The 11,189-nt window shown below is 57.2% G+C and overlaps 1 protein-coding gene across 1 annotated transcript; it reads right to left on the bottom strand.

Annotated features, from left to right (window-relative positions):
- Window positions 1–2,341: 2,341 nt before the first annotated feature.
- CA7 (carbonic anhydrase 7) lies at window positions 2,342–10,570 on the bottom strand. Its single transcript, XM_028096341.1, has 7 exons — window positions 10,531–10,570; window positions 7,746–7,943; window positions 4,866–4,984; window positions 3,992–4,087; window positions 3,826–3,888; window positions 3,142–3,297; window positions 2,342–2,464 (listed from the first exon to the last, which is right to left on the bottom strand). The coding sequence occupies exons 1-7, from the start codon at window positions 10,568–10,570 to the stop codon at window positions 2,342–2,344; spliced, it is 795 nt and encodes a 264-aa protein (XP_027952142.1).
- Window positions 10,571–11,189: the final 619 nt, after the last annotated feature.

Raw genomic sequence — 11,189 nt, 5'->3', positions numbered from 1 at the left:
GCCTGTTGTTCCAACTCCACGTGGCCACCACCATACCCAACCCTCCCTCCCTTGGGCCCATTCTCTCTGGCATAGGGCAGGAGAGTTACGGGACAGATCCAGGTTCAAATCCTACTCTACCACTTGCCCACTTACCCTCCTCCAGCCTCATCATCCTCATCTGTAAAATGGGGGTGAAGACAGTTCTTGGATCCTAAGAAGAGAGTCAGACATCTGCCCCTGGCCCTTGGCCTGCCTTCAGAGTCAGCTTTCCTAGCATTACTTCTCTGCCACTGCCTGCCTTCAAGCTGAGCCAAAGCTGTCCTTGAGACACTACCCTTCTTAAGGTCTCCCGAAACACTGAGGGAGAAAATGGCCCTTTATATCTGGCCAGGGGCACCTGCAGGGGCAAAGCTGTGCCTGGTCTCCCACCGAGGGGCCCCGTCCCTTCTCTGCAAAGGCCCTGACCCAGCACCCCCTCAGCAATGTATCTTTCTGCTTCAAATTTGCTGTCCCAGTTGTCACCTCTCCTCAGGCCTTAGCCCCCTGGCTGGCTGCTGCCTGCCCCTGCCCCTCTATCTGGGTTACAGTGAGCGGGGTCTCTAAACCCATCTGTGCGCTTTCCTTAGGGAGCCCTCCAGATCTGGGCTGGACTGAGGCGAGGCAAGGAGGCCCTTAGGGTGCAACCTTAAGGAGGCACCCACTCTCAGGCTCCTATAAATGCAGGGTCTGGCCCGCGCATGCATGCCTCATCCTGGCCCCAGCCCAGCCTCAGACTCCTCAGCAGCCCCCAGTGGGTCCCTTTCCCCTGGTGTTTTGAACCCTCTTCTGTGGCTTTTCTCAGCCACTTCTCAGCAGCTCCTGCTTAGGGGTCCCTGCTTTTCCTCCTCTGGACATCCTGGGCCCCCTCCTTCCTGTGTACCCCTCCCCTCTAGCCCCTAGACCTCACTATCACCTTGAATTAAGGTACGCCAAAGCAGCCCAACCCCTTACCTCTCCCCTGGCTAAGACTGCAACATCCCACTCATTCCTAGCACTCCCCTCCGGGGCCCTGTGAGTGCCGCGCCCACCCTGGTCAGCTCCTGCGCAGGCTCCCCAGTCCGGGTGGAGGCCCGGGTACTTGGATCCTCTTTCCTTCCCTGATAGCCAAACCCTATCTTTGGGCTGCACCTCCTAAACTTTTCTCATCCAGCCCTGCTGCTCCTCACCTCTACCATCTTGTCCCCTTTTTCTGGGCCACTGGCCCTTGCCTCCTCCCTGCTGCCACTCCTGCCTGCTCATCCCCACCCCCAGGGATCTTCCTCCATTGCACATGGGGCTCTGCCCCGCCTCCACCCCAGACTCTTTGTGACTCCCCATTAGCCTCGGGAGAGTCCCAGCCTCTCCCCCAGGGCTCCAGCGTCCCTGGTCCTTTTCAGCTCCACACTCTGGGCTCTCTCGCCTTTAGGCTTGCACACCTGCTTCCGCCTGGCTTCAAACTTTCTGGTCCCTTCTCTCTGCCTTGGAATACTGGCTGGAATTTAATTTTCTTCACGAGATGAGGTAGGCCCTCCCCCTTTTCTCTGCTCCCATGGCCCCTGCCATGCTCTCTCTATAACCCTCACCCGCTCAGTACCCTTGTCCCTCCCCACATACTCTGCTTGACTCACCACCGTCAGTTCCTCCAATGCCTAGAACAGTCCTTGATACAGCACAGGCACTCAGTGGGTATTTGTTGCATGAATAAATGAGTTTATTAATCTTTGCATGGATGGATTGTCATGTAGGTGGCTTTGGTGGCTGGGTGGGGGATGAGGGAAGATACTACAGAAGCTGTAGCCAGTGTCTGCCCAGGGCAGCAGGTGGCTGGAGGGAAAAGGCCATGTCATCTCCAGCAGGCTGGGTGCTGATTTTAATGGCCCGGCAGTGAGGTGCGTGCATGGCAGAGGCCTGCAAAAGAGGTAACGCTGAGAGGGCAGCCCTGCCCCCCTCTAATTATTGCTTGAGTCTTCCTGGCAATGCCAGCTGCCTGCCCCAGAGAGCTGGGTCTCGTCCATCACAGTGTGAGCTCAGGGTGGGGCTGCTGCCGCTGCCAGTGGGGCAAGAAGGGAGGAGAGTCCCAGGGGCCTTTGGGTCTTGGAGGGCAGAGGCAGCCTTCGGCTTGGACCATGCTCAGCTCCTGTCCTTCCTGTTCTTAGCTGAAGGGTGTCCCCTGACTTGAGGGTCCCATCAAGAATCCTCCAGGGTGGCCACTGAGCAAGCCAGCTGAAGGGGGTGGTCCACAGCACCCCCCAGGCAGGGAGTCTCGGATGGTTTGGTGTCTGCTGACGTGGAAGCCCTTGGGAAAATGGTGCTCTAGTGGCCGGCTGGGCAGGCGGGCGGCTCAGGCCCGGAAAGAGGCCTTGACCACACGACCCTTCAGTGGCTGTGGCGGCCGGAAGTTGTTCACCATGTGGATCCTCTCGTCGTCCTCTGAGGTGAAAAGCAGGCTCCGGAATTTCTCCATCTTGAGAAGGTGGAAGAGATACTCAGGGCAGAATGGGGGTGCTGTGGTCCTCTCTGATCCCAGACACATCTTCTGGCATACCTGGCCAATCAGCTGCACCTCTCCCGCCTCTTACCCCGAGGTCCTATTCCCCCTCCTCCCTACTTGTTCTCTCTTTGGGATCCTGACCTCAGTTATCGACCCACGAAGGGGCCTCTGAACCTGGCCCCTGCTCCACCTAGCTCCAGTTCCAAATCCATCTAGCTAAGACTTATCAACAGATGCAGGATTCCGATTCTAACACAGTAGGGATCATCCTAGGATCCAGGGATCTCGCCTCTTAGCCTGTGGTTATGTCCTAATGACTAACAATCAAGCGACCTCCCAACCAAGAATCTAAATGTTAAAAAAAAAAAAAAAAAGTGGGTGGGGGGGCAGCGCCTGGCTGGCTCAGTCCATAGAGCATCCAACCCTTGATCTCAGGGTCATGAGTTCAAAGCCCACGTTGGGCATGGAGCCTACTTTAAAACAAAACAAAACAAAACAAAAAAGGAATCTAAATGTTTATTAGCAAAAGACGGGAGCCTTGATGGTGGGACCATAAGCTGTAGCTTTGCTGGTTGGGAGAGTCGCACTCCCTGGGAGGGACCCTGAGTGCCATATCCTCCCATCTCACCTGGGACTCTGGGAGAACTCACCTGCCTCTCGGAGATGCTGATAGGTTCCCGGAGCACGATCCAGGTGACGCTCTCACTCAGCGGGGGTGTCGTCAGGGAGCCCGGGTAGGTCCAGTAGTGCCGGCTGGCAGGCAGGAGGCACTCGGGGTTGAAGCAGCTGAACTGGGCTTTGGTTCCCTGGGGCAGGGCAGGCAAACCCAGGAATCAGCATAGACCTGCCACTAGGACCAAACCAGCATCCTCCCCACTCTTTGCTTTCGGTAGGATTTAGGCTTTTCCTTGGCCCACTGATGCAAATGTGGGCATAGGTCTGTGATACCAGATGCCGTCTCCCCCCGGGGCCTGGGCCCTGTCCACCTGTTTGCCAGTATGTAAACCCTGCGGCTCCTAGAGCCCTCTGGTCTCCACGTTCTGTCTCTGCCACGTCCTCCAACTGCCCTTAGCTGCCTGTAGGATGGCCACTGACTCAACAAGCATCTTACCAGTCCTATACCCAACCAGGTGATGTGCTGGGCACTCCGCGAGGCCACTGACGCTGGGGAAGAGGAGTCATTTGCAGGGCACTGTGGCTGCTCGCCCGTACCCTTCATCTCAGCAGGGGTTTGCTGTCAGATTGGAGCGGTGGTTGGGCTCCCCCTCTGCTCCAGCCTCTTCCTCCCTCCCGCCAGGCTGCTCTGGGTCAGGGCTATGGACCCCCAGTCTCACCTTAAACCGAACCATGTAGAGCGCATCTGTCAGACGGTGCATGCTGGGGTGCTCATCCCCTGTCTGTCAGGGAAAGGGCAGAGTGAGCCCAGCACCCACCATGTTTGGAACGAGGGGCAGCGCCAGGCTTCCTGTGCCCCTATTGGCCCAAGTGACCACCCCTTACCTCCAAGAAGACACCGACCACAGCCAGGCCATCAGGTGCTGAGGCTGCCTCCCCAAAGGTGCTGTACTTCTTGGCGTTCCAATGAACGAGGTGCAGCTACAGGGGCAAGGCCAGTGCTTAGCGCCTCCGAGGGGCCATGGGAGCTCAGAGCCAGGCTTCCCTTACTCCCACTGGACTCCTGGCCCCTCTGCAAGAGGGGTAAGGCTGTTAAACCTCCCAGGCCTCTGGGAGGGCCCCGCAGAGCCCCCAGTGGTCGCAGATAACATCCACACTGCTCTGGGCCCAACCCTTTCCTGAGCCCCAGGTGACCTACAGAGGAATCTGGTTCAGGCCTTGCCCTCAGTGAGCTGTGAGATAGATAATGGCCCTCCCGAGTGACACATCTTGGAGGAGGCGGTGCCTGCCGCTGAGACCCAAGAGTAAGTAGGGGCTTATCAGATGGAACCCTGGTGAAAAGTACCCCAGGCAGAGAGAATAGCGTAGGCAAAAGCCTGGAGGTTTGAAAGAGCTGGGCGTGGACAGGAGATTCATCATATGCCGGCCCATTTGGGGAGAGGTCAGGAAAAGAGGAGGCCAGGCAAAGCCACTACGTGCAGGGCCTTGAATGCCAGGCTCAGTCCGTAAGGGGTTGTTAGCAAGCGTGTGGTGGGACTGGACTTGTCCTTCAGAAAACTCCTTCTGGATATACAGACCATATCCGTGGGCAGAGTTCAGTTGGAAGACCCTGTGCTGGCGGCAGGTGGAAGGTGTCTCTCCCAAACCCCCTGGGTGCCCCTCCTCACCCTCTCCAGAGCCCCACACCAAGCACCCATCAAGTCCCTGACTCTCCTGTCCTTCCCCAAACAGTACAGGGATTCCGGTAGAGGGCCCTTACCTCACTGGGGAATGACTTGCCATCTACCGTGTGCTCTGAGCCCACACTGTGCTTCTTGCCCCAGTGGAAATGGAGCTGCTTGAGCCGATACGGCCCATCCAGGGGCCCCCCAGTCACAACTGCAGGAAGAAGTGGGGTGTGTAGTCACTGATGTGAGAGATCCCAGACCTCCCAGCAGGTGGTGGTGCCAGGCCCAGGCCAGTGTCCAGGGGCGGGAGAAAGTTTTCATTTGGAAAATTCGTTGGGCTAACTAGGCTTGGGTCCATCCTCACCCAGTCCCCTGGGCCCTGTAGGTGGCAGAGGTAGTGACAGAGTACACCGGTCCACTTGGCCATCCTCCCCATTCCCGCCCACTTTTGCGTGGAAGCTGGGACCTTGTCTCCCAGGCCCCCATTTCCGCTAACAAGAGGCCTCTCGTGTCTGGATCCCTGACCAGGGCTAGATTAGAAGGATTCTTGTGTTTAGTCCTTCTAGAAGCCTTATAGAAGTCATGAGGGACAGAACCTATTGTTATCTCTATCTTATAATGGAGGAAAATGAGGCACAGAAAGGGCAAGGCATTTGGCCAAGGTCACACAGCAAGGCACTGAGCTAGGATATAAGCCTGTATATCCTTCGTAAGTCCAGAGCCCAAGCCCCTACTCGCCGGATCACACTGTCTCCCTAGAGCCTTGAGCGTTCTCAGGACCTGGTGTTGTCCAGAGACCAGCTCCTGAGGGTCCACACTCTGATGGCCAGGCCCAGGCCATCTTCTGTGGCCTCTTGGGAGGTCCCTACTTGTGCTGGTTTTGTGACTTTCTCACCCTGATACCTGGTGAGCTGGGGCCATGCACAAGGCCTCCTGGGACTGATTGAATTTCCAGGTGAAAGGGATCTGGCAGTGGAGGGAGCCCCGGTGAGGCCTGAATGTGAACCCTTGGATCAGGTGACGGCCCTAGGCTCAGAGTTCCCCTCTGAGGCCCGTCCAGGATGGGTGACCAGGGCAGGGCCTTGCCCCTTGTGGGCCCTGTGAGGAGGAGGATGACCTAACAGTCCAAAGGCCCTTCCTTGCCACCTGGCCTTACCCAAGAAGCAGGATCTGTCCATAGCATTGCTAGAGGGTTGACAAAGGGAGTCTGGGAGGGTGGCCATGGCAGGGGCCCGATCAGGCTGTCCCATCCTGGGGACGCAGTAGCAGGAGGGCCTGCAGGCTGAGCTCCCTGATGTGACCTCTGGGGCCCCACCCGTCTGAGCATGCCCCAACTGGGATGCTGCAGTGTGGTCTCTCAGGGAGTAAACTCCCTACCTAACCCCTTGAACTTGGCTCCTTTAGCCCTCTCCCTCTGTCCTGACTATAGAATATACTATCACTCACTCTGCACTCACCATGTATTCAGCACTCTGCTGGCACGAACCCGATAGCGTTCTTGAGAGGAACATGTTATCACCCCCGTTGGACAGATGTATGGCTGAGGCTCAGAAAAGCAGGTGTCCTGCCCAAAGTCACACAGCTGGCGAGTGGCAGAGCCCCATCTGTCTCAGTCCCAGGCTCAATCTCTTTCCACTGACTCCCTGCCCCCTCAAGCCTGGGCATTCTGGTAGGAGATGAAGCCCCAGTCAGGCCTCAAAGTAAGCCACTGGATCAGTGATCCAGAGGCATGCCCCCTTGGACTCCCTCCCCACTTCCCGACAACAATGGCCTTCACTAAGCTACTGAGGTGAAGCCTCAATGCCCTCTGAAGGCTGTTACAAGGTACAATCATATGAAAACTGTTCCTTTAAAAACTGTCATTTAGGGTCATCAAGAGCCCCATGTCCCTCCCCCAAGCTCTGGTGAGAGGCTTTATTAAAAATTCTGTATCAGGAAGGCTTGTCTCTCTTCTGAGGGTCTGCTGGATTTCTTCCCTTCTGCAATAAGAACTATAGCTGGTCCTGTTTCCCTTTTTTCCTAGCCTACCAGGGAACTCAGGGCTAAGCAACTAAGATCACTCTTCTCTGGCTTCCCTCCTCTTCTCTGCTTTTTGATTTTCTGCTTGAAACATTAAGCTCCCTTGTGTGCTTTCATTGTGTGTGTGTGTGGGGGGGAGGGAGAGGTGGAGAGGGGCAGAGTACCAATTACTTCCTTACATAAGAAACTCTAGCAGCTTCCCTCCTTGCTCCACTCCACCCTTCATAGACCTGTTCATGAGAATAAAATCTCTTCACTGAGGAGCACTCCTGAGGCTTCTGCCTAGGAATTTATTATGAAAGAAGCCAGACTCTCAACCCAGGGTAAACAGATGTCGTAAGTTCCTGCTGGCCTCCTCTGGCCCAAGCTGGTTGGAATCTTGGGGTTGAGGATGGTCTGGAGACAAGACCTTTGGAGTTGGACCAAGCTGATTTGGGCTTCCCTGCTCATTGAGTCTCTGCTTGCCCATCTTAGAGGGGGGTTCTTGAGAGGAATAAAAGAGCGTCCTAAGACCTTAGCAAGGGACCTGGCACACAGAACACTCTAGCTCCCTTCTGTCTCTGGGCTTGGCCAGATCACACAGGGAGGAGGGCTTGGCCTTCGGCCACACAGCAGGTCAGTGACAGGGCCTGGAGTGAAAACAAACCTGCCCTAAAGCAGTAAATGGAAGATAAGGAAGGGAATTCACTTTTCTTGAGGATCTGCTGTATGCCAGCACTACAAACATCACTTCCGTTTTTCATTTTTCCTCTCTATGACCCCAGAGAGGAAAAGAGGGTCTTTTTGCTCCCATTGTTTGCATAAGGAGACTGAGGCTCAGCACAAGGCTTCAGAGCTGGTGAGAGGTAGAGCCTTCCTTCCCCACCACAACAACCTGCCCTTCCTAAGCCTGCCCCTACGCAGGGTGAGGACCTCAGTGGGAGGGGGGCCAGCCTCTGGAAAGGGCCACTTACCAGTTCGGTCATCGCTGTCATTGAAGTCCACCTGGACAGAGTGGCCATTGTTGGCGATGCTGAGGGATATGCAGGCCTCATAGGAAAGCTCCAGTGGCTTCAGGCTGGGCGAGTACACAGCCTGGCTGGACACAATATTGATTGGTGACTGGCGGTCTCCCTGGGCAATGGGATACAGCTTGTGCCACTGTGAGGGGCCTGCAGGTGGGGAGAGGGCAAGGGCTCGGGCTAGCTGGGATCTCTGGGCTGCAGGCTGAGGACGCCCGGGGGGGACCATCTCCTGATATCCCTTCAGATGTCAGCCCCTGCTTTGGAGCTGTCCAGTCCCAGCTCAGCCACTTCCCTGTCTGCCTCCATTTCCTTTCTGTAAAATGGCCTCACTAAAGCTCTCCTCCCAGAGGTGATAGGAGGCCCAGAGAGGTAATTCATGGAAGGGAGCACAATATAGCCACAAGCCCAGGGGCCGCTCTAGGCAGGGACTCCTCCGCAACTCCCAGTGCACGCTCACAGTGGACCCCAGGCCTCCGAAGTCCCTGACCTGACCGTACCAGGTATCTGACCTCTTCCCACACCTTGAGCACATTCGTGTTGATGTTTGTGATAACAATAACAAAAGCTAAAGTCAACCTAGCTTTGGCTCTGTGACATGCACTTGCTCCTCACAACCGTACTGTGAAGCAGAAAGCAGCGTGATCCCCATTTCATAGATGAAAGAACTGAGGACCATTCATGCACACGCGCGTGCGCACACACACACACATACACGCACACGCACACACACACACACAAACTTGGGTACGGATATAAACATACAGCATGTGCATGGGCAGCCCAACTGCCCTCCCCTGGCACCTACAGATCTATAGAGATTTTCATATGTGCACACATATGTGTACAGTGACCTGGGTTTGTCAGGCCCAGAGTGGCCAGGCCCAGCAACATACATGAGTACAAACACACACAGTCCTGCTGACTGCACCTGATACACGCATATGTACCATCACACACAAACACCCACTGTTGCAAACCCAGGTCTGCAATAAAAGACTATAGCAAAACACATGCTCGTGCAAGCGCGCACACACACACACACACACACACACACACCTGCGTGCACACCCACGAGCGCCCACCACCTGCCTCCCAGAGGCTCCATCTGCAGCCGAGAGGCTCGGCATCTCCCTGGGGAACATCCTGAGATACAACCTATTTTTAGAGCTTTTGCCGGCTGGTGCTTCTCCCCGTTTTTGGCTTCTTAAGTTTTCCTGAGAAAACAGCAGCAGGTGCCGACAGAGCTGTGTCCCCAGTGGATGACTCAGAATCGTGGCCCAGACCCACTGGGTTATTTTTGAAGTCCTGCGGGCATGCTGCATGCCCGCACCTCTATCTTCTGTCCTTCCCTCCCTTGTTGCCCCTAGACTGAATGACCCAGGTCTGGCTGGGTGAGGGGCAGTGGCCTGAGGGTGGCAAGCCCGTGGGGCAGGCCATGTAGGATACTGTATGCTCAGAGCTGGTGGGCAGAACTAACAGTCAGGGGACTCTGCTTCTGGAGGAAGCACCCAGAACCTAGTTCAGAGCAGGTGCTAGAGGGAAGATGATCTTCTATGGGTTCTCCCCACCTGCCCCTTCTCTTCCTCTCTCTCCAACTCTGCTGGTCTCTGTTGCCTTTTTCTGAATGTCTCTAGCTTTTCCATGCCCAGATCTGGGGGTCTCCCCTCCAAAGTATGCTCCTATGTCCCTATGTCCAAGAAGGAACCAGACACATCACTGCACCTCCCCAGCTCCCTCTGGCCCACTGCAACCTCCTAACCCCGAGACTAGCCCAGGACCTCCACCCTCCCTCAAAGAGTGATTCCCAGAAAAGGGGAGATGAGGAGTGTTCCTCTCACCAGCACTTCCCTGTCTCCCCACATCCACCTACCCTGACGGGGGTTTCCTTCTGGCAGCGTGGATCTTGGGTCTTCATTTTTCACCGGATGGAGTCGGGGAGCCCTTACCCCACACCCCCACCCCAGCTTGGTAAAAAATAGCCCAAAATGTAATTGACCTGCCCCAGACCCACATTCAAGCCATCTGGCTCTCACCTCTGCCTCTTCTCCCTTCCTCTGCATCTTAAGGAAACTGAGGCAGGATCAGGGAGCTATTTTCCCAGACAGGAGGTTGATGTGGGCCATGCGCTCCCACGCTTCACACCAGGACGTGCTCAGACACCCTACTTGATGTAGACACCCAGACACACGCGTGCACCCCCAAATTCCCCCTTCCCTCACATACCTGCCGACACAAAAGCTCCGACACTTCCGCGGGGAAACTCTCTCGGGGACACCGCGCCCTTGTCCAGCAGAGCCCGGCTCCCGGGAGGTCCCCGCACACACGCCGTGCGCGCTCCCCGCATAGACACCCGCGCACAGCGCTCCGCCCCAACCGCCCCCAGCTGCCCAGGGCCACCTCCGCCCCCTGTGCCCGCCGCGGGTGAGTGAGTTTGGGGCCCAGGTCCGGGCGAGAACGGCAGTCAGGGGCTGCGCGGAGGAGGCGGCAGGACGCGCGCTCAGCCGCGGGGTGGCTCGCTGGCGGCGGGGCCGGCCGGGTCGCAGCGCGGACTTTGGGCCAGGAGCCGGGCAGCAAGGGCTCGGGCCCGGCAGGTGGCCGGGGTTATGGGCGCTGGACCAGAGCGGGGTCCCGGTCTGGCCGGAGGGTGGGGGGCTTGCGGGTCCAGGAAATCCGACTGGGCTTGAGGGTCGGGGGTTAGATCCGGAGGGTAGGGGCCGGCGGGGTCTGTACCTACCGTCGTTCTGGCCGTAGCCCCAGCCGTGGTGGCCGGTCATGCCGCTGCTGTCCCCGCAGCCGTGCACCTGCCTGTTCCGCTCAGTTCCGCTGACTCCCGGCTGCGGCTCCGGCCCGCTCGCTACCGCCGAGCAGCCTCTTAAAGCTGCGGCGCGCGGGAGGAGCAGTTCCCCGGGGACCCGCCCCCCCCAACCCCCAGCAGGGCTAAAGAGGCCAGCGGTGCCCCTCCCGCGCCGGCCCGCAGGCCAGTTGAACCCCAGAGTTGAGTCCAGGTGGGGGGGTCTGGGGACCTAAAGCTCTCTCCCTACTCCCCATCTCCCCTCCCCCGCCCTGGCTAGACGACTCTCCCTACTTTTCACGTGCACAGGCTCCGAACTGTACTGTGCTGAGGACTGCTCTGGTTTCTCCACATCCCATCCCATCCCGGGGCTTGTCCCTGAGCCGCAAATCCCATTACCGGGGACCCGGACTCTGGGTCCTGCATCCTCTGGGATTGGAGAGTCCCCTCTAAACTGCAAAATGCATTGACCATCAGGTGTCCAGAACTGGAACCAGACACTATGGCAGGTGCTGGGCCAAGCTGTGGGTCCTTCCTGCCATCTAACTCTCTTAGCTACCCTAACATTGAGTGGTACTTCCAAGAGGCCTCTTTCACAGAGA

This window comes from Eumetopias jubatus, unplaced genomic scaffold (genome assembly GCF_037043125.1).
Source record: "Eumetopias jubatus isolate StellerSeaLion01/CBP00866 unplaced genomic scaffold, mEumJub1_p1.0 scaffold_10, whole genome shotgun sequence".
Classification (NCBI taxonomy): Eukaryota; Metazoa; Chordata; class Mammalia; order Carnivora; family Otariidae; genus Eumetopias; species Eumetopias jubatus.
The sequence above is the reverse complement of the archived record's forward strand: the minus strand, read 5'-3'. Positions and strand labels throughout refer to the sequence as shown.

Coding starts and splice junctions, on each gene's coding strand:
- CA7 (XM_028096341.1), bottom strand. CDS start 10,570: ATGACCGGCCACCACGGCTGGGGCTACGGCCAGAACGACG. Junction 7,944..10,530: donor GGGCTACGGCCAGAACGACG/GTAGGTACAGAC, acceptor CCCCACCTGCAG/GCCCCTCACAGTGGCACAAG. Junction 2,465..3,141: donor TCAGCATCTCCGAGAGGCAG/GTGAGTTCTCCC, acceptor CACCTTCTCAAG/ATGGAGAAATTCCGGAGCCT.